We start from the raw sequence: 23,668 nt of genomic DNA, 5'->3' as shown, positions 1-23,668 counted from the left end.
TTTTCCCCACTCCACGAAGAATTAGGCTCACAAAAATGGGTGTCCACGAAAGATAGTTAAAAAAAAAAACCAAAATCCACTAACAAATTAAAAGATGAATAACCAATGTTTCGTCCAATCCCACGAAGAATATGGCCCACGAACAATAACTTTCAAATTGATGTTTATTTGGCTCACGAAGAATCGAATAGACCCAAGTCCACGCAAGACAAAGGTTTTTCGTGAGAGAGTTTTTCGTCAAAAATGGATTTTCGTGAAAAAGGTTTTTGCAGAAGGATTTTCGTGAAAAAGTAGGTGGAAAATTTCCTTTTATAACAGAATATTGTTTCTGAGTTAGGAAAGTGTAAAGCAAATTTTCCAGACTTAGTTATCACTTAGTTATCACTTCTGATGACTTTTTCCGGTGAGCTTGTTCGCCGGCAAAAAATGGTGTTTTATGATTTTCACGTTAAAACTCAAAACAACTTGTGCTTTTGATAATGTCCAACGTTTATAAACAAGTTTTAAACAAAAACGACACCAAACAACAACGATTTTCGAGTTTTAATTCGTATTTTCAGCCAACAAAAACCGGGTTTTTGATTTTTGTCCAAGAAAAGCTCAAAACCCACTCGAAAATCACACCGGAAACTCGGTTTTCATCAAGGAACAAAGCCAAAACTCTGATACCACTTGTAGGTCCACTCGCAGGATCAAGTTTACCTACTTCCTTGTTGTCGAAATACACCGGCAAGTGCGGAATCCAAGCGGATATGCAAACAAGCAAAGAACACACAAATACACAAAAGATTTCAAAGTTAAAAGCTCATGTATTAACTTTCAACAGAGTTTGTTTACAAAGATTAGTATAAGAAATGCACTCCCAAACTCACTCACTGGTGTGCTCACTTATCTTCTATCTTCTGTTATACAAGCTGCTTTTATAACCAAACATGTCTGCATACCCACGAAAGACTCATTGGGCCTATAAGCAAGGCCTAAGAGGAACCAAACCAAAAAAGAACCTTCTTCTTGGACTTCAATATCAGCGAATAACATATCCAAGAAGAACCTTCTTCTTGGACTTGAAACATGGCATAGTCTTTCGTTCATATAAGTCTTGCATGCATTTGGATAAAGAGCATGTCATCATCATGGTGATGTCATGGTGATGTCGGTTCGTGGCTCTTCGTGCTTCGCGTGTGGGGCGCACGACGAGGAATGTCGCGACGACAGTCTTGAGCCGAACCGAAACGAGTCGAACCGAACCGAGCCGCATCCACAAAATATGCATAAACAAACAGGGTGCTTGATTAGCGAAGAGTGATCTGCTCAAAGCAAAAAGGAGTGGCGTGCGCAATTAAAAAGCAAAATGTGCATACGTTTTGCTATGATCGAAATCGCCTTGGTAACTATAGTAAAATCAAGATCCCAAACTAGAAGACGGGGTTATCGCTTGCTTAATGTATGAGGGACTTGCAATGCTTGAAAGTGAGTTCAAGGGTGTAAGAGGGAAAGATTAATGAGTCCAGAGCGGAATATGGATTAAAAAGAAGAAGATGAGGTCAAAGTAAAAATCACTAACAAGCGAATTGGTTCTGGGTGATGGCTCTAAGTATACTACTTAAAATATTCAGATTTATATAAGATGTAGAAGGATCAAGCAGGATTGTTTCTAATTACGTGTTTTTATACTCAATTACATATGGAGTATGATGATTTCGGGTGTGTTTATTGATTGTAGGTGGTATGAGAGATTGTATGCAAGAGATGGGATGTGAACATGCGAGGAAATCAAGTTAATTGTAGAGAGGAAGAAAAAAAATCATATTTGGCGTGTTGTACATAACATCACATCTGAGCGTTGCAACTGAAGTTGGGCTTTGCACGACGCCGGTTTGGGCGTTTGCAATGCTAAAGACAAATTAACACACAAATTCCAAAAAGCCCAAGTATTTACGGGTTTCTTTAAAGAAACACACGTCTTAGAAGCTAAGAAACGAACCAAGGGCGAATTTTGATGATCTTCGAGCCTCATCAAATCCAACCTGAATTGATAGTCAATTTTGAAAAGATGCCATGTGTAGGTGTTGTGTTAGCAATATAGTATTATCTATCGAAAACGAATTGATTTAGCTATTTAATCAGATTATAAATAATTTTGTGTACTTGACCTCTTAAGCTTTCAAGGTGGCAATTAACATGGGTTAACAATAACTAGTAAGACAGTTTATATTTTTACTTGCAGAGTTGGGTTTAGCAACGTGATAAAACGACAATGTAAATACGTAAACAAATCAATCTCTTTTATAAATATTTCAAATAAGTTGCTGATGTTCTACTCAATTTCACCCAACTAATACAAAATAACAAACACGCATAAATGAGAAGCATTAACTTTTTAGCTGCAAATAAATTAAATATAACCCATAAGATTGGATGCAATCCTTTCTGCCCACAAACTAATTAACTAGGTGGTGCGAGTTTTCTTGTTCCATGGTATGGAGGCGGTACATATGTTGGATAGGGAAGTACATTGATGAAAAGCTTCAACCCCATCTGGCAGTGTTTTCCAACACCACAAATGTACCATTTCCTCCCCGGGGTTTGTAAAGTGATCATGTCGTATCCACTGGTGAGGGCTTCATAAGCAGCAGGAATGATACATTGCTGGAATGAAGTTCCATCTACTCTAAATACATTATGTATTCCCTTTGGGTACCTGAAAACTGTGACAATAAAGTTGTAACCAGTTAGCAATCTGCATCAAAACATTCGATTCACACAAATATTGTATAAGTATAAATATGCACCAAGCTTATCTCCGACATAGAATTTCTTTCCCATGGCCCAAGCTTGGTAATCAAAGTTCAGGGTCCAGCCTTTATCATCTCCAACCACAAACACTTTGCCTGAAAGAGCTGGATAAACCGATGGAGGAGGTGGAGGGGGAGGTGAAGGATATGATTGTGGAAGCACGTTGATGAAAAGCTTCAAACCATACTCACAGTGCTTGCCAACTCCACATATGTACCATTTTCTTCCTGGAGTTGCTAGTGTTATCACGTCATATCCACTAGTAAGAGCTTCATTTGTATGTGGAATGATGCACTGTTGGAAAACAGTTCCGTTGACTCTGAAGACATTGTGTTTTCCAGTAGCGTATTTGAAAACTACACACATAACGCATACAGAATTTATTATATAAACACCTACTAACACGAGTACCCATCGTACAGAAGTACATAATGCTCATATTGTAAAAGGACACATACCGAGTTGATCTCCAACAACGAATACCTTGTCTTTGGCCCAAGCTTGATAATCGAAGTTGAGTGTCCAACCTTTCTCGTCACCAACAGTAAACAACTTGGCCGAAACTGAAGTAGCTAAAGCTGCTATTGTTGCTGCGACAAAGATGACGCCCCACTTGTTAGTAGCCATCTTGGATAACTTTGTTATTGGTGTATGTGATAGGAGGGATTTAGATGAAGTACCTTTTTATAGAGGGAATTCAAAGGATTTAAACTAGTTTTGGACGGCATGGAATAAAATGTTTGCTGGACCAAGTCCTCAACTGGAGTTGGGACACGTTTATTTTATATCTTTTATGTAAACGACTGGAGTTAGAATATAATGACTTGAATTTCTTATTACTTCATCAGAATGAAAAAACATAGTTTTGGTGCATAATGACTTCTTCAAATATCTGATGTAACTCTTAAAACAAGATTATTTGTTTGATTAAGGAATCTGGAACTTTGTGCATGCCTGCACTCTGACCATTTCTTTCATTATGTCATCGAGACAAGACAAATCCAACGAAACAACAAACAAACACACCAACGATTATGTTAATGTCGAGACTCCATTTGATCCAGAAACTAAATCCGTATTTGCTGGATCAAAGAGCATTATTTGCTCTCTCCATTTTTTAATATCCTCTGGGGATAATGGCAACTATTTTGTATACAGAAAATTACTTGCGTACATGACTTATTCAGTTATTTGAATTAACCTACACGTATTATGAGGAAGAAAATTAGTTATTTACATATTATAATTTTGAGGAAGAAAATTAGTTATTTACATATTATAATTTAGTAAAATGAACATGTAAAATATATATATCTTGAGATACAAATGGGCATCTTGGTATATCTGGTGTTTCGCTATTTCCTTGGTGTGCCTTTTGCGTTTTAGAACATAACTGGGTGAATTTTTGCGCTTCGCGACGGGAATTTAGTTGTTTGGTTTTATCACTTTACCTTATTGAGGCTCACCGTAGCATTCAAAAGGAAAAACCCAAGGGTAGAGTGTCTTTTGTTAAAAGTTATAAGAAGGGTAAATTAAATACCGTTTGTGTTTGAAACTGAATAACTTTAAAAATTTGATTGGTTATTTAAGTATAAATGAAGAAGTATCATCACTTTACAATTTATTTTATGATTTTTTTTATAATATATGACAATAAAAAACTTTTCTACATAACTATATATATAGTCGGTTTTTTTAATTATTGTAACTTGTAAAAGCTTATTCATAATTGGAAATTTTAGTTGGTTGATATCAATCCTAATATTTATATATTTTTATAATCGGATACCATATTATGAAAAAAAATCATAAATGGTTTGTATTTGTTAGAAACTGGTCTTCATAGCATAATATAAATTCAAACAAATGACAAATTAGTTTTTCAAAATTAGAAACATTGTAAATGCATTTTATGTCTATAGCCGGAAGTTCCATAGGTCGTTAGGTGTTTTGGTGTCTAGAATGTTTGGTTTTTGTTTAATATGGTTAATTTAGTTGTTGTGGTCTAGGCAAATTTGTTACAAGGTGAACAATTGAGCTTAATGTTTAAAGTGATTGGCCTTGATAGGTCCACGTTCTGGATTTAGATTAGAACCTACCGTGGAATCCAAATCGATATGCAAATCAATCAACAAACATCATGTAAGAAAGAGACCTAGTTCGTGATCAGGAGGTGTGCTTCTACCGAGTGAGTGGTTGCGGAAGTCGATTATCAGGAGGTGTTTTGGGGTAGTGGCAGAATGAATAGCATGGAACAACAGTGATTTAGGCCGGCGAACAATGCACCCACCAGGAGCACAAACCATGGGTGTTTTTGCTCAGGTTTAGGGTTGAGATAGTGCCTTGGTGTCTAGCAAACTTGATTTAGCATCATGAAATGATAGATGTGCTCCTAGCGAAACAAAGTGTTCCAAAGACGGAAAACAACACAAGAGGTGACGTGCTCGTTAATCGCATAGGAAAAAGGTGCACACAAAGAGCAGTGTAGGTCCACTCGGAGGATCAAGTTTACCTACTTCCTTGTTGTTGAAACACACCCGCAAGTGAGGAATCCAAGCGGGTATGCAACCAAGCAAAGGACACACAAATACACAAAAGATTTCAAAGTTAAAAGCTTATGTATTAAGTTTCAGCAGAGTTTGTTTACAAAGATTAGTAAAAGAAATGCTCTCCCAAACTCACCGGTGTGCTCTCTTATCTTTTGTTATACAAGCTGCTTTTATAACCAAACATGTCTGCATACCCACGAAAGACTCATTGGGCCTATAAGCAAGGCCCAAGAAGAACCAAACCCAAGAAGAACCAAACCCAAGAAGAACCTTCTTCTTGGATTTCAATATCAGCGAATAACATATTCAAGAAGAACCTTCTTCTTGGATTTCAATATCAGCGAATAACATATCCAAGAAGAACCTTCTTCTTGGACTTCAATATCAGTGAATAACATATCCAAGAAGAACCTTCTTCTTAGAATTCAATATCAGCAAAAACATATCCAAGAAGAACCTTCTTCTTGGACTTCAAACATGGCATAGACTTTCGTTCATATAAGTATTGCATGCATTTGGATAAAGAGCATGACATCATCATGGTGATGTCATGGTGATGTCGGTTCGTGGCTCTTCGTGCTTCGCGTGTCGATCTTTGGGGCGCACGACAGAGGAATGTCGCGACGACAGTCTTGAGCCGAACCGAAGCGAGTCAAACCAAACCAAGCCACATCCACAAAATATGCATCAACAAACTCCCCCTTGGATGCTGCTCGTGATGGTTCGATCTTCACATTGTAGGATCTTCAGAGTCTTGTCACAAACAGGGAGTGTATCAACAAACTCCCCATTGAATTATGCTCGTGAATCTTTTGATCTTCAATACTTCAGATCCTTTTGGTGATGATGAGTAGTCAGCTGCAACTTGATCATCTTGATCCTCTAATTGCATTAGTGTCGTGTCTTCATTCCAAAGCTTGTCATCTAACACGTTCTCTTCGCCTTTAGCTAGTTTGGATGCCACATCTACACACACAACAGAGCTAAACGCGAAATGAGAACAACCGCTTAGAATATAGTCAAACGGCACATGACACACATGAGACCAACTCTCAATCAAACACCGACCGACAACAGTTTGAAAGTTTAAAAATTTATCAATTTTAGTCTATAACTTTCAAAACTTGTTAACTTCGACCGTTTATCAAGATGTAATTGATTTCTGTTTAGGTAGGATAGACTTGAGTTCTAACATCGGGCAATCAAAAACAACATAGAAATAAAATCTTTTTGGCTTTTATAAAGTTTATATTAAAAACACATAAAATCTTTTTGGTATTTTCGCATATTTCAAATATAAACGGAAAGCAGTAAATAAATATTTACCGACATTCTTTTTGCGAGTTTCAAGGGTAAGAGAATCAAATCAATGAACGGTCATGCCAAAACACTCTTGTTGTACAATTAGTTAACATTTAGATAAGCATCCTATAACGATTATCGGTATTGTTGTCCACTTAAACTCAACTTATCAGATGTACTCGTGGTTAGGGGATACGATCAAGGTATGATTTATACTTACCGACCGGTGTTCATCCACACACGACACATTCCCGTATTAAGGTATGCACGAGAATTCATCTTACTTGTAAGTATACCATTTATCATCTGTTTTCAACGTATATGATCTGAGACACTCACTTATTCAAAGATGAATACAAGCCTTATGTGATAAAATCACTTATTAATGAGGAACTTGATATTCGATTCATAAAATCACTTGTGTTTTTGAAATTTTTCAATGTGTTTGTATTTTTCTTGGAAATTACTCCCCCTAAAATGCAAAAAGTAAGGTAAATTAAAAACACAAATAGATAATTACAAAAACGATTTCCCGATGTGAAATAACTAATGTTTTACCTCAATGCCGTTTACCAAAATTAATTTTATTCAGAAATGATTTATTGAATTTTGGAAAAATCTGTTGTCATGTCGGTAATCGGTGTGGACCAAAACAACATTGACGAGTTTCATACTGAAACGATCACGTGTGAGGTGATATTCGAGATCAACGTGTCTGGTCAAAGAGTGTTGTACGAGATGTTAGAAAAATCAAAAAGGAGCTAAAATATCGACAAGGATAGGAGAGATTAGAAATTCAAAACCGTAATCCTACAACTGCTTCGTGCATTTCAAGGAATCCGAGTGCTCCCCCAAACTGGATATCCACCCGATGTGGATTTCAAGGTCGATTTTGCAGCCACTTCAATTATCTGAGAAATCTCTTCACAGCAACAAGATGATAAACCTCCGGGTCCAGCTGGTAAGGGCAAATGGAGCATGTGGGAAAGCTTGTACACATCATCATTGGTCGGTCCATACATGATGTCTTCCACATACTTTGCACTAGCAAAGGTCTTCGTCTTTCTCCTTTAGATGTAGTGTGTGGTTGTTCAATCCACTCCAAGGTATCCGCACACCCGGTTAGTTTGATCAACAAAAACATTTTCTTCAATCACACCGTGGAGAATTGTACACTGCACGTTTATCTAGCAAGGCTGAACCTTCTTGTGTAAAGTATAACCCTTGAATCTTCGAAAAGCTTCAGACGTGCTGCAGGCGCGTACATTTCATTTGAATCTATCCTGTGGACCCAATCAAATCCTTCAACAATCAAACTTAGGTATGTTTTTCATTTTGTGGAAGTTTTCAATTTCTTTCATCATATTTCAATCACGGGACATTTTTGTCTTCTTTTCTCTTTCTCTCCATCAAAGGCAACAACTTCTCCTTGATTTAACAATATGTTTCGGAGCCTTATGCCGCCGATCTTGTGCATCGACGCTCCACTATCAACAATCCTAAGACCATCAATAGTTCCTCCTGGAACATCCGGCACACTCACTCAGAGATTAGTTGGAGAGGGGGACCCAAGCCTTCATAGACTTGGGTCGACCATCATCATCGAGGATTGTGACTTCAATTTCCCGATGATTCGGAATTGATGTAGCTCCCCCTGAAATAGTTACCGGTTTTGGTTACCAAATATGTTTCTGTTTTTCGTTTTTAACATCTGATTTAACAGACTGTGTTTGGATAACCTCTTGTTTCAAAGCCTTTTCAACTTCTTTTCTTTGTTTCTTTTTCTGTTTTATTTCTCGTTTTTTTACAAGACGAGGGTCTTGTGTTAGTGAAACAGATCTTGTATGGTAACTGTTACCACGGGGGCATCAACTTTTGCCTTTCCTTTGGTGAGATATGGACAGTTTCTAACAATGTGCCCATACTCACCACATTCAAAACATGATCTTCGCTCAACAAACCTCGGAGTATAGTTTAAAATTGACTATATACATATGTGTATAATTCAATATACATATATGTATATACTCAATTTAAAACTATACATATGTGTATATTACGAAAAGCTTAGAAAAATGTGTGGTACAGAATGCTTCTCAAGTTTCTCAAATAGGGTGGACTTCTCTTAGGCTCCCTACCCATATAGGATATATATATATATATATATATATATATGGCATCTTGGTATATCTGGTGTTTCGCTATTTCCTTGGTGTGCCTTTTGCATTTTAGAACATAACTGGGTGAATTTTTGCGCTTCGCGACGGGAATTTAGTTGTTTGGTTTTATCACTTTACCTTATTGACGCTCACCGTAGCATTCAAAAGGAAAAACCCAAGGGCAGAGTGTCTTTTGTTTAAAATTATAAGAAGGGTAAATTAAATACCGTTTGTGTTTGAAACTGAATAACTTTATAAATTTGATTGGTTATTTAAGTAAGTATAAATGAACAAGTATCATCACTTTACAATTTTATTTTACGATTTTTTTATAATATATGACAATAAAAAACTTTTCTACATAACAATATATATAGTTGGATTTTTTAATTATTGTAACTTGTAAAAGCTTATTCATAATTGGAAATTTATTTCGTTGATATCAATCCTAATATTTATATATTTTTATAATCAGATACCATATTATGAAAAAAGTCATAAATGGTTTGTATTTGTTAGAAACTGGTCTTCATAGCATAATATTAAGAGTAAATTACTTTTTGAGTCCCTGTGTTTTAGTGGTTTTAACCACTTGAGTCCAAAATCAAAAAGTTTAATGCCCTGAGTCCCTAGCCATTTATTTTATAACGTTTTGAGTCCAATTTTGTTCATTTTATAACCATTTAAGTCCAAAAAATTGGACTCAAAAGGTTAAAATTTGGACCAAAAAGGACTCAAATGGTAATTGAAAATGCTTATAGGGACTCAGTTCGTTAAACTTTTTGCTTTTCAACTCAACTAGTTAAAACAACCAAACATGGGACTCAAAAAGTAATTTACCCTAATATAAATTCAAACAAATGACAAATTAGTTTTTCAAAATTAGAAACATTGTAAGTGCATTTTATGTCTATAGCCAGAAGTTCCATAGGTCGTTAGGTGTTTTGGTGTCTAGAATGTTTGGTTTTTGTTTAATATTGTTAATTTAGTTGTTGTGGTCTAGGCAAATTTGTTACAAGGTGAATAATTGAGCGTAATGTTTAAAGTGATTGGCCTTGATAGTTCCACGTTCTGGATTTCGATTAGAACCTACCGTGGAATCCAAATCGATATGCAAATCAATCAACAAACATCATGTAAGAAAGAGACCTAGTTCGTGATCAGGAGGTGTGCTTCTACCGAGTGAGTGGTTGCGGAAGTCGATTATCAGGAGGTGTTTTGGGGTAGTGGCAGAATGAATAGCACGGAACAACAGTGATTTATGCCGGCAAACAATGCACCCACTAGGAGCACAAACCATGGGTGTTTTTGCTCCGTTTTAGGGTTGAGATAGTGGCTTGGTGTCTAGCAAACTTGATTTAGCATCATGAAATGATAGATGTGCTCCTAGCAAAATAAAGTGTTCTAAAGACGGAAAATAACATAAGAGGTGACGTGCTCGTTAATCGCATCGGAAAAAGGTGCACACAAAGAGCAGTGTAGGTCCACTAGGAGGATCAAGTTTACCTACTTCCTTGTTGTCGAAACACATCCGCAAGTGCGAGATCCAAGCGGGTATGCAACCAAGCAAAGAACACACAAATACACAAAAGATTTCAAAGTTAAAAACTTATGTATTAAGTTTCAGCAGAGTTTGTTTACAAAGATTAGTACAAGAAATGCTCTCCCAAACTCATCGGTGTGCTCTTTTATCTTCTGTTATTCAAGCTGCTTTTATAACCAAACATGTCTACATACCCACGAAAGACTCATTGGGCCTATAAGCAAGGCCCAAGAAGAACCAAACCCAAGAAGAACCTTCTTCTTGGATTTCAATATCAGCGAATAACATATCCAAGAAGAACCTTCTTCTTGGACTTCAATATCAGTGAATAACATATCCAAGAAGAACCTTCTTCTTGAATTCAATATAAGCGAATAACATATCCAAGAAGAACCTTCTTCTTGGACTTCAAACATGGCATAGTCTTTCGTTCATATAAGTATTGCATGCATTTGGATAAAGAGCATGACATCATCATGGTGATGTCATGGTGATGTCGGTTCGTTGCTCTTCGTGCTTCGTGTGTCGATCTTTGGGGCGCACGACGGAGGAATGTCGCGACGACAGTCTTGAGCCGAACCGAAGCGAGTCAAACCAAACCAAGCTGCATCAACAAACTCCCCCTTGGATGCTGCTCGTGATGGTTCGATCTTCACATTGTAGGATCTTCAGAGTCTTGTCACAAACAGGGAGTGTATCAACAAACTCCCCATTGAATGATGCTCGTGAATCTTTTGATCTTCAATACTTCAGATCCTTTTGGTGTTGATGAGTAGTCAGCCGCAACTCGATCATCTTGATCCTCTGATTGCATTAGTGTCGTGTCTTCATTCCAAAGCTTGTCATCTAACACGTTCTCTTCGCCTTTAGCTAGTTTGGATGCCACATCTACACACACAACAGAGCTAAACGCGAAATGAGAACAACCGCTTAGAATATAGTCAAACGGCACATGACACACATGAGACCAACTCTCAATCGAACACCGACCGACAACAGTTTGAAAGTTTAAAAATTTATCAATCTTAGTCTATAACTTTCAAAACTTGTTAATTTCGACCGTTTATCAAGATGTAATTGATTTCTGTTTAGGTAGGATAGACTTGAGTTCTAACATCGGGCAATCAAAAATAACATAGAAATAAAATCTTTTTGGCTTTTATAAAGTTTATATTAAAAACACCTAAAATCTTTTTGGTATTTTCACATATTTCAAATATAAACGGAAAGCAGTAAATAAATATTTACCGACATTCTTTTTGCGAGTTTCAAGGGTAAGAGAATCATATCAGTGAACGGTCATGCCAAAACACTCTTGTTGTACAATTAGTTAACATTTAGATAAGCATCCTATAACGATTATCGATATTGTTGTCCATTTAAACTCAACTAATCAGATGTACTCGTGGTTAGGGGATACGATCAAGGTATGATTTATACTTACCGACCGGTGTTCATCCACACACGACACATTCCCGTATTAAGGTATGCACGAGAATTCATCTTACTTGGAAGTATACCATTTATCATCTGTTTTCAACGTATATGATGTGAGATACTCACTTATTCAAAGATGAATACAAGCCTTATGTGATAAAATCACTTATTAATGAGGAACTTGATATTTGATTCATAAAATCACTTGTGTTTTTGAAATTTTTCAATGTGTTTGTATTTTTCTTGGAAATTACTCCCCCTAAAATGCAAAAGTAAGGTAAATTAAAAACACAAATAGATAATTACAAAAACGATTTCCCGATGTGAAATAACTAATGTTTTACCTCAATGTCGTTTACCAAAATTAATTTTATTCAGAAATGATTTATTGAATTTTGGAAAAATTAGTTGTCATGTCGGTAATCGGTGTGGACCAAAACAACATTGACGAGTTTCATACTGAAACGATCACGTGTGAGGTGATATTCGAGATCAACGTGTCTGGTCAAAGAGTGCTGTACGAGATGTTAGAAAAATCAAAAAGGAGCTTAAATATCGACAAGGATAGGAGAGATTAGAAATTCAAAACCGTAATCCTACAACTGCTTCGTGCATTTCAAGGAATCCGAGTGCTCCCCCAAACTGGATATCCACCCGGTGTGGATTTCAAGGTCGATTTTGCAGCCACTTCAATTATCTTAGAAATCTCTTCACAGCAACAAGATGATAAAACTCCGGGTCTAGCTGGTAAGTGGCAAATGGAGCATGTGGGAAAGCTTGTACACATCATCATTGGTCGGTCCATACATGATGTCTTCCACATACTTTGCACTAGCAAAGGTCTTCGTCTTTCTCCTTTAGAAGTAGTGTGCGGTTGTTCAATCCACTCCAAGGTATCCGCACACCCGGTTAGTTTGATCAACAAACACATTTTCTTCAATCACACCGTGGAGAATTGTACACTGCATGTTTATCTAGCAAGGCTGAACCTTCTTGTGTAAAGGATAACCCTTGAATCTTCGAAAAGCTTCAGACGTGCTGCAGGCGCGTACATTTCATTTGAATCTATCCCGTGGACCCGATCAAAGCCTTCAACAATCAAACTTAGGTATGTTTTTCATTTTGTGGAAGTTTTCAATTTATTTCATCATATTTCAATCACAGGACATTTTTGTCTTCTTTTCTCTTTCTCTCCATCAAGGGCAACAACTTCTCCTTGATTTAACAATATGTTTCGGAGCCTTATGTCGCCGATCTTGTGCATGGACGCTCCACTCTCAACAATCCTAAGACCATCAATAGTTCCTCCTGGAACATCCGGCACACTCACTCAGAGATTAGTTGGAGAGGGGGACCCAAGCCTTCATAGACTTGGGTCGACCATCATCATCGAGGATTGTGACTTCAATTTCCTGATGATTCGGAATTGATGTAGCTCCCCCTGAAATAGTTACCGGTTTTGGTTACCAAATATGTTTCTGTTTTTCGTTTTTAACATCTGATTTAACAGACTGTGTTTGGATAACCTCTTGTTTCAAAGCCTTTTCAACTTCTTTTCTTTGTTTCTTTTTCTGTTTCATTTCTCGTTTTTTTACAAGACGAGGGTCTTGTGTTAGTGAAACAGATCTTGTATGGTAACTGTTACCACGGGGGGCATCAACTTTTGCCTTTTCTTTGGTGAGATATGGACAGTTTCTAACAATGTGCCCATACTCACCACATTCAAAGCATGATCTTCGCTCAACAAACCTCGGAGTATCATAATTGTAAGAGCTTGATGATGAACTTCGTGATCTTGAGGTTCTTGGTCCTACATAACAACAGTTTGTGTGTTGTGTGTAGTTCTTTTGACTGTCTCTTTTCAAAATTTGTCTTTGTATAACAAAATCCATGTTGGATTTATTTTTAAAAGATTCAATTTTATCAGTCCCTTGGGATTTCACGAAGTTCACCTTCTGAACCTTCTTCTTGTTTTGCCTTTGCTTGCCTTTTCCCTTTCCTTGCATTGTGTGATTTTGCTTTCATTTATTGTTTTGTGGTTGCAATTTTTTATTCCCGTATTTCTTTCTAACTTCGTATTTTGGGATAGGAGCACACTTAGTTACTACAACTCCTGGGCTCGACTTTCCCCAAAATCTTTATCTGAATATATTTTATCAGAACTAATCAACGTGTAAAGCAAGTTCATGCTTTCACGACTCTCAGCAGAAGAATGAATTGGTTTTGCTGTAGCAGTCACAAACGGTTTTGTAGGTGGATCACAAAGGATGTGATTTTCGGGAGGTATGTTTTCCTCTTTTGTAACCGATTCTGACTGTTCAGGTTTGTCCTCATCTGACTCGTCATCCGAACTATCATAGTCCTCAATAATGGGAGGACTTTGATCAGTGACAAATGACGAATTTTCTGTCTTTTCAGATTCCCCTGAGGAAATGTCTGGTTTGAACCCTAATCCTGCTGCAAACTCTTCGGGATTAAGAGGTACAGATGGTTCAAGGCGTGGCATTTCATCCTCGTCAGGCAATTGGTATAATTGTGTCTCAAAGGCGGTGGACACGATTTATAACCAATGCACTTGACATCCTCATCAGAACTACCACTATACCCAGAACTATCATCATCTTCAGAAAATTCCTCTCTGTGGGCATGTTTGATGTGATTGATGATCTTAGCATAACAAGCAGTTCCTCCATTTCCCAGTTGAACTGACTAATCATATCCTTCATCTGCTTGAGCTACTATGGATCTGTTTGAGTTTGAAGGCCTAGACTGGTTTGAATTGCTTTGGTTGTTAACTGCTACAATACTCCTTTCATTGTTGATTTGATTTGTGAAAGGATTTTGATTTCCTTGTTTGCTAGGTCGAGTGCATTCTCGTTTGAAATGACCTTTCTCACCACAGTTGAAGCATGTAACGATATCTTTTGTCAAAACCACACTTTGTATCCCGTTCACTCTGCAAGCTTGTTCTCCTAGTTCTTCTCATGTAATCCTTTGCTCTGCTCACCGCACTTGCAAATGCCCATTTTATATCCATCAGCTCCATCTCATCTGTCACACCCTGACTTTTGCGGAAGTGTGATTATGGTGTGACTTTCTTAATATCATTGCATTCAATCATAACATCAACTAGATGACAAAACCATAGGTTTGTCATCCATTAAACAAGTTTAAAATATAACAACATCGTTTTAAAACGTAGACTACAAATTCTAGTTTTACAAATCGTACAAATTGTTTTTGAGTTCATTAAAGACTCGTCAAAAGATATTGAATAATACCAAGGTTTGGAAGATATGTCTCGTCCAAGAATAAGACACTTTGTCCAAACTCAAAGACCATGGATGACATCTTTATTCTTAACGCAGCATAAAAACTTCCAACGCCCGCCAGATCCATTAAAATTTCCTAAAATACATGTAGTTTGAAAAACATCAACAAAAGTTGAGCGAGTTCATGTGATTGTTTGTGTGCATGTATAAACCTTTGAAAATATTGTAAGCATGTATGTAAGTCCCTGGTATGTAGCAATAAGGAAAAAAGAGATCCCCAATGGTTTGCAAGGCCATTGATATGTGTGAAGTGATGCAGGAAGACTCAAACCTAACAGATTTGTTACCGGGCTTCGGCTGGAAGACATAGTCACCACATGGTCCATCCTACGGACTCAGGGGTGGGGCTCGCTACACCCAAATAGATCTATCACTCATGCCCCTCGGTCCTACAACGAGGATTGATGGCCTTAATTGCCCTACTCATTCACATGATCTAGTAGTAAAAACCCTCCCTACGCTAACCATACCATATAAGTAAAAGTTTGTAATAATTGTCGCATGTATTTCACCCCCGAAGTATAAAACTGAAAACAGTAAAGAGAAAAGGGGGGCATGAACTCACTGTATTGCGTCTTCAGTATGTGTAACCCTAGTCTCCTCAGCCAACACGCCTACCTACAGTGGACTAATGTCTATTAGACGAACGGGTCGTGCCTTTGCTTAGTATGAAGGTTTTGAGTTACGTTTCTTGTGTTCCCAAAATTATTCCAGGTTATAACTATTAGTTAAATAATTATTTTAACTTTAAATTATAGTTAATGTTTGGAATAGTTGTTAAACAATATTTCGTATTCCTACTTCTCAAGTATTTTAACTTCGTATTTCCTTCCCAAGGGTGGGGGTATTTCATACATGTATTTTCGTATTCGTAAGTGTATACCTTGCCATGTAATGGCATCGTATTTCGGCGTATTATTACAAATAAAAACATGTTAATATATTCCCAATACATATTTCCAAAACCATATGTTTCAAGTCTCACTTAAAAATATATAAATAAAACTTATTTTGTTTAATCATGTATTGTCCCAGAAAATATATATTTTTCTCAAAAATTATATATCTTCTAAATATACCAGGAAAATATATTTTTATCTCTCAAAAATAATATATTTTCTCGTTATCAAAAATATGATATACTTGGTGATATTTACGAAATCATATTTTCACTTCTTTCATTTCCAAAATAATGTTTACCATAAATATAGTGTAATGGTATATCCCGGAATATTTTATAAGTTACGTTTTTGTGTTCGGTTTCACAATATTATGTGTGTAACTTAATTATTTATTCCTTGTGGTTTTTGGTATTATTCTGGAGTTGTAATTTCCATGGTGTTTATTAAGTAATATTATTTTACCTTAAAATAACATAACTAGTTCACAAAATATACAAACAATCACACAAACATTTTAGTATAAGATATATATTCTAAATATATATATATACATATATATATATATATATATCAATTTTTTATTTACGAAAATCAACCTCCGGCACTTGGTATTTTTGTAAAATCATGGCGAAGTTTATTTTGAAAACAAGGTCAAAATATAATTGTAACACTTGCTAGAAAAATATTTTCTAAGTGTTGGATTTTTAGAAAAATTTCGCCAGAGTTTCCTTTATAAATGGAGGCGTCCATGCTTACTAGCATGTCATTCTCTTTTCAAAAATTCATTCAAATGATTCTCAACATACAATCTCTATTTACCAAACTTGTCAAAAACAAGCATAAACTATAAACTTATGAACTTGAAAATTTATAAAAATGTGTAGTAACTTACTAGCATATTTTGTAAGTCTTGTTATCTTTAAAAATGTGATTAGTTCCTTAAAAACTTCATTTTTAAAGAGTTTGAATTTTCACAACTTCTAGTCATATTTTCTAAAAACATTTCTTTGTTAAATTTTCTTTTACACGAGTGTTTCTACACTTGTTTATCCACCAAAAATGAGGTTTGTTTATGTAAGATCCAAGTTTTAACGAAACTCATACTTTTCACTTGGTTCTTTCGAAAAACACTCATGGATCTTTAGATCTATAAGATTATAACCCTCTTTGATCTTTATTTTTCAAGAAAACATTTATTTATTCAAGTTCATAGTTTATGTGTGGATGATTCCATCATCCTACACATTTCTAACTTTCTCATCTTGCTAGTTCATGTTTTTAATCATGATCTAGCAAGTCCATATGGTGATCCGAATCATTTCTACTAGCAAACAATAACCAACAAGCATAACAACACATGAATATCATGATTTCTTCATCATTTTAACCATACTTTTTTCACTAAGTTAGTTTATGTTCAAGACTTTGATTATGTTTTTAGTGCTTCTTGAGATTTCATCATTCTTTTACTATTAACCATCAAAAACATGAAGAGAATGAAGATCTAAGAGACTTACCACTAGCACAAGGCTAGGGGAGTTCAAGAGTATAAAAGTGGTGGATAAAAGCAAATAGAGGTGGTCCTTCAACTTCCGAAAGCTCCTAGCTTCCTAACTTAGCTCCTTACACCTTAGAACAAGCTTGGAATCATTGTAGGATGGATGAAAATGGAGATGTAGATGTATGAGGGTGTGGCCGTGAGTGGGGAAAGAAGAAGGAGAAGGATGGTGTGTGAAGTGTGTGTGAGAGATATGAGAGTTATGATCTCCTAAGTTCACTTATATCCATCCAATTCTTCTATACCTTGGACAACATGTTCCATTAGTACATAGCAAGATCTTCTAGCAATCTTTACAAGAACAAGTAAAATCCATGTGTGGGGTCACTTTGTGATCGTCCCAACAAGAGGGGGGGTATAGGTTGTGTTTCACTGGTAAGTTAGAGATACTAGTTAGTTTTTAAGTGTAGTGTTTAGTGTTATGCATAATGTATGTCATATAGTGTGTTAGGGTGTTCGGGAACCATAACAAGTTCAGAAAATTAAAAACAATGTTTCTGGTAATATTTTTGTGTTCCGGGTAGTGTCCAGTTGTTCGGTTATATACCGTTCCGTTAAAGTGCTTAATTAATCTGTAACGTGTCTTTTATAATACTTTTTGTGACACCTTTAATTCCTGACACTTTGGAAAATATACAAGACCATTTTGTGAAGTTCTTGCACATTACCAGCATAATTAAATGCTGAATTTTGTTATTAAGTGCGGAATTCTGCATTTAGAGTGTGTTTTAGGCACTACCCGGCACTTTAACTATCACCTAGTGACGCAGTTTTATGGTCCTCACTTCGCTACATTCCCTACTAGTGTAGTACCCTGCCTCTGGCTCATACTGGCCTCAAATGTATTGTTTGTCTAGGTGCTGGCATTGTCAGCATGTTTCTGAGTTATCCGCTCACTGTGCTAACTGTGCTTTGTGCATCAAATTTGTCACTAAAGGTTGTATGTAATATATGGAGTGACAGTATGAATGTGATGCATATGCATGTATGATGCAAAAATCATAAAGCAATTTAATTCATCAGTTGTAATTAAACACAGTCATTAAGCATAAATCAATATTAATTAAACGTACGGATGCATGCAAATTTGACAGTTGTCACATTCTCCCCATGTTAAGAAAATTTCGTCCTCGAAATTTGTACTACCTTAACTCCTTATGGTTACTTCACATGTGTATACATATGGATAATACCGAGGTAGATAATCACTAAACCGAATCAAACTCACTCATATCAGGTGAGCCCAAGATTATATAACAACCCGAACCTTATGGTTAAAAGGTATACTTTTCGCCTTTGATGTCAAAGGTACAAGACGTAATTGACGTATAGTCTAGTGTAATCCAGCTAGCAGGGGGTTTCATAAAAGAGGAGTTTTGGCTAATATGATTCTCAAACGATCGATCGCAATATGCAAACGAGTTTTCACAAATCATAGCATCTGCTATATGAATTTAAAATCAACAACTCAAATGTAATAGTAAAATGACCTGTCAACTCCCGAATAAATGAATGGTAAGGTTTAGTGTGTTGACATTCTTGAATTGCGAAAGTACGCCAAATGAAATTCAAGTGAATTTGGTGTCTCATTGTAGTTGCATCGGAAATGTTTAAATGACAAGCCAAGTGAAAGTATATGCAGTTTTGTGTGAAATGGTTGACCATGATTAGCACAAGCTACAAGTTTGTAATGACACCATGATGTGTCGTAACGACATAATTCAAGTATAGTGGTGACTGAACCAGTTCACCGTGTTGGGAATCAAATAAAAGTGCACCAAAACAGGCCAGAAGATTGGTTTACATAGTGTCATAGAGTTTTCGGTTGAATACGGAACATCAAAGAGCCACTGTTTTTGATCCAAGGTGAGAAAGCAATAAGTACTGCAAGGCGTTCGACCGATCAAAAAAAAGAAACGTTAGGAGGTACACTGTGATATGAAATGAATCTATGTACCTTTGCCTCAACACACAACTGTGTTGAGACCAATTTCATCGTGATAAACAAGACGGATTTAGGGCAAATTATCAAATAATCAATTAAATCCGTGTGTGAAGTGAGTAACCAAATAAGCGCAAGCTTCAGTTTTGTGAAAGTATCCCCCCACAAGGTGTCGTATTCAACAAATGATTTAGTGAAGTCGTAGACCAAACGAGTCTACTACAACTCGAAACAAAAGAATCTTTGCCAATGCTTTGAATATGATGCTCTCAATACATCATATGACGTCTTAAACTGAATGTGCGAAATGAATAAGTTCAAGCAATTGAACTTGGTTCTGGCGTAATCCGATAATAAACGTATGCATCAACTAGGGAATCCAAGCATGGTTACAATGATGAACTATGAACTCAACTTGAGAGAAAGCAGTTTCAAGAAGGTGTGTTGACTTGGTAACAAAAGAGCCAACAATAACAATAATGTAGGTCATTCGAATCATGAATCACTAATTAGGTTTAGCAAAATAATATTTAAATTTCAATGAAGTGTTTGTTCGAAACGAAACCACATGCATAGCAAGTGATGCATGTATGTCATGAAAGTTTCCGAGTACTGAAACAATGAGTACTTGTTAAAATGAATTAATGACCAAGTATCGAAACAAATGCGTGTTCGCTCTCAGCAAAGAAAATTAACGTGATGCAACTACCATTAAGGGGAGTAGAGATGCAAACGTCTACTCGCAAGAAGTAAAAGAAATTCAAGTACTTTCGGTTTGGTCAACGGAACTGGCATATATGTCAGGTTAATGGTTTCTGCTTTGAGTTAACGGATGTGGTTCCTAAGTAACAACCTTTGTGAGTTTGGACCTGGATCCCGATGGTCCTAAGTACCGGTTTCCTAGATTCTCAGAGTTTCGTATTCGGTGTAGAATCGTTCTGTGCATCGTGTAGGAAATGCCATTCTTGTGTACCTTTAAAACAAGTTATTGTCCCACAATTTTCCCCGGTATACTTTCTTCCTAAATTTACAGCTACTCGATCATCGATCAGTCAGGAAATACTGGTTGGATCCTCGCAGTTAGTCGAATAAGTAGTTCGCCAATCCTTAGCAAGAGTCGCTGACTCTTGTTGGCTAGCTCGTCCGGCTCCTGGTAGTTTAATGTTCATTTGAGAGTCATCGTCCATTCACTTGACAAGCAGAACTGGGGTTACCCAAGACGGAAATTTTGGTCTGTTATCTTCCTTCTCTATCCACTACTGAAACTACACTGTCAATCCTTGCATTTCCGAAGGTGTAAGTCTCTAGAGTGCATTTACTACAGACGCGACGCCTGGGATCAAATCGATGCGAAATTCGACTTGTCGTTGAGGAGGTATTTCTAGCAAATCTTCGAGGAAGACTTTAGGATATTTCCTTATCACAGGAATATCTTCGTGTTTTGGTTCTTCGACTCCCTTGTCCACGACATGAGTCAAGAAAACAACACATCCTATTCGCAAACAACTTTCGTGCCTTCAAGCAATTTGTAATTTGTAAGGCGTACTCTGCTTCATGAGTCGAGATTGTTTCTTTGCTCGGCATCGGGACGCGGATATCAATCTCCGCTAGATCTCTTGACAACCCATCCATCCAATTACCTTGTCGAAGCTCCCCAATTCAACTAGCAGTAGCTCAAGCGTAAACTCACGCTCTCCGGGTTCTATCTTGCCGTTTCCAGTTACTTCGTTGGCTTCTACTAGTTTTCCATTAGCTAGTACTTTCATGTGCAGATTATCTAACTTACTTGTTACTAAACCAAGTATACTCTCAAACTTTAGAGATGCGAAGCTAAAACTTGCAACAGTATCTAGCAGGACAAAACGTTGAGTAATATGGGACGTACCGATATCCAAGCTTGGATTCCTGGCGTGCTCCCCTAGCTTTGCTACGGAGCTTTTATCCTTTTGCCTGATTCTTCTTAGGACAGTATTTTCTGAAATGCTTCTTGCTCCCACAGTTAAGACAACCTCGAGCACGTTTTTGTTTGTCACTCGTCCCGCCTTTGTCGTTGTCATTGTTTCCTCTGTGATTCTTGCTATCATCTTGGTCTTTATTTCCACGTGCAATACCTTGCCTACAAGTTTCCTTGGGATGCCCTCTCTTACCACAGTTATCACATTTTCCATATTTACATTGCCCGACATGATAACGTAGACAATTGTCGCACTTAGATAGGATACCCATGTAGTCTTTTCCCTTTTTGGCCTTCTTCTCGTTACTCACCCGAGTAACCTTCCTGAAATTTATGAGTTTTCTCTTGTTATCCCCAGATGACTCTACAAAAGTCTCATTTTTCTCTTTCGGGGTGGAAAATTTTCCTTGTCTAATTGCTTCTTCAGTGAGCGCCACGCTCATCTCGATTGCTTCAATGATAGTTGAAGGTTTAGATGTTGTTACCAGGCTCAGAATCTGAGGTGCCAGTCCCCCGATGAAACGTTCAATCTTCCTAGATTCTGGTTCCACCAAACGCGATAGAACTTGTGATAATTCGCCAAATCTCTGCACATATTCAGCTATCTTTGGACCTTCCATTTCCAAGTTCCACAATTCAGTTTCCAACTTCTGGACTTCCGCCCTAGAGCAATATCTTCTGCGCATTAGTTCCTTCAGTTCGTCCCATGTCAAAGCATACGCAGTAGTCTCGCCCATTGTTTGAACCTGAAGGTTCCACCATGACAGAGCCCCATCTACAAATAGTCCAGCTACGTACGTGACCTGATGTTCTGGAGCACATTTGCTCAACCGTAAGACAGAATTCATCTTCTCCACCCAACGCACAAACTAAGGCACCCCCCAGTGCCGTCGAATTCTCTAGGTTTGTGGTTCAAGAACTGTTCGTAAGTGCAGCCGCTGGGTGGGTTATTTCCTAAGGTACCTCCGCCGTGTTTGGAGCGAAGGGCCTCGAGTTGTGCGATGGCTTGCGAGATGCGCCATTGCAGTTCTGACTCTGCTGTTGTCGGCAGAGGGTTGTTGATATCGACGTTCCCTTGTATCGACATCTTCTGATAAGAAGATTGGTTAGGTCAGGTCTTATTCGTTCGGGGAGTGCATGTAGTTGTTTAGAGATCATATGCACATACACATATTAGGTTATCATACCAACCAATCAAGCAATAGTATAACCAAGTAATTTGGTAATTATGTTTAATGAGAGCATATCAAGTAAGCACGTAGCATTATAATTATAGCACACACATATAGATTAATAACGCGTTTAATGAAGGCATAGTGACTGAGCTTTCGTTGGTTATTGGTCACAAAGTATTGTCGCATGCTTAGTGATGATTGACTTCTCATTATTCCCTGGCCACAATTGTATTTTCTTCCAAAATGTATCACATCAACAGGGACACACGGTCACCCTACCCTTGTCCATTAAATATATTAGTGTATCAAAATTACGTAGTCAGATGTGGTCTTCAAAAGTCTCCACAATCTCGGCTTATCATTAATGTCCTACCCAGATGTAATGCAACCCGCATAATCAAGAAACCAACTATACTGGTGACTGAGGTGGAGAAGGAAAGAAAAGTAAACTATTAACATGCTTGAATTCCTCCTCGAGCTTGTATGTACGTTGAAGTAAGTAACTGATCTGCTGCTCGGCAGTAAAGAAACGAGCATCAAAACCTGGGAAAGGTGTAATAGCAGCAGGTGAGAGCGCAAAAGGAATCTTGATGAAAGTATGCTGGCAATAGACAGGGTGGAGGACGTGATGTTAGCTCAAGCTTCAAAACTCTGCGGCTAATATCCTCAAACTGTAGCTGATGTTACAGGAACACTCATTCCGTGTGTAGCCTCCATATTGTGAGGGATGGTAAGGGTCTAATATCGGCATGGTGTATCATAGGAACCATCGAAATGGTTAGTCCAACGATGTAGAGGTGGATGTAGCTAACGGTGCGTCCTACGAGGTCGTAGAAAATGCTGATGTAGCAAAAGGGATTGTTACGCGGGTGCTGACCTGAAGTACCTCCCCGGGGTGCGGGTAAGTCCTGAGATAAGGCGATATACATGCTTAACGCAGCGGACGTTAGTCTCCATAGGGGAAAAGAAGCATCATCAGAGGTTGTAGGTGCAAAATCAGACGTCTCAACCGATAAGGA

The 23,668-nt window shown here is 37.4% G+C and overlaps 1 protein-coding gene across 1 annotated transcript; it reads right to left on the bottom strand.

The window, feature by feature from the left end:
• Positions 1 to 2,394: 2,394 nt before the first annotated feature.
• LOC110924972 (blue copper protein) lies at positions 2,395 to 3,423 on the bottom strand. The gene is made up of 3 exons (XM_022168945.1): positions 3,255 to 3,423; positions 2,793 to 3,152; positions 2,395 to 2,708 (listed from the first exon to the last, which is right to left on the bottom strand). The coding sequence occupies exons 1-3, from the start codon at positions 3,421 to 3,423 to the stop codon at positions 2,446 to 2,448; spliced, it is 792 nt and encodes a 263-aa protein (XP_022024637.1). The 3' UTR covers positions 2,395 to 2,445.
• Between the last annotated feature and the right edge of the window lie 20,245 nt (positions 3,424 to 23,668).

Source organism: Helianthus annuus, chromosome 7 (assembly GCF_002127325.2).
Source record: "Helianthus annuus cultivar XRQ/B chromosome 7, HanXRQr2.0-SUNRISE, whole genome shotgun sequence".
In the NCBI taxonomy this organism is placed as follows: Eukaryota; Viridiplantae; Streptophyta; class Magnoliopsida; order Asterales; family Asteraceae; genus Helianthus; species Helianthus annuus.
The sequence above is the reverse complement of the archived record's forward strand: the minus strand, read 5'-3'. Positions and strand labels throughout refer to the sequence as shown.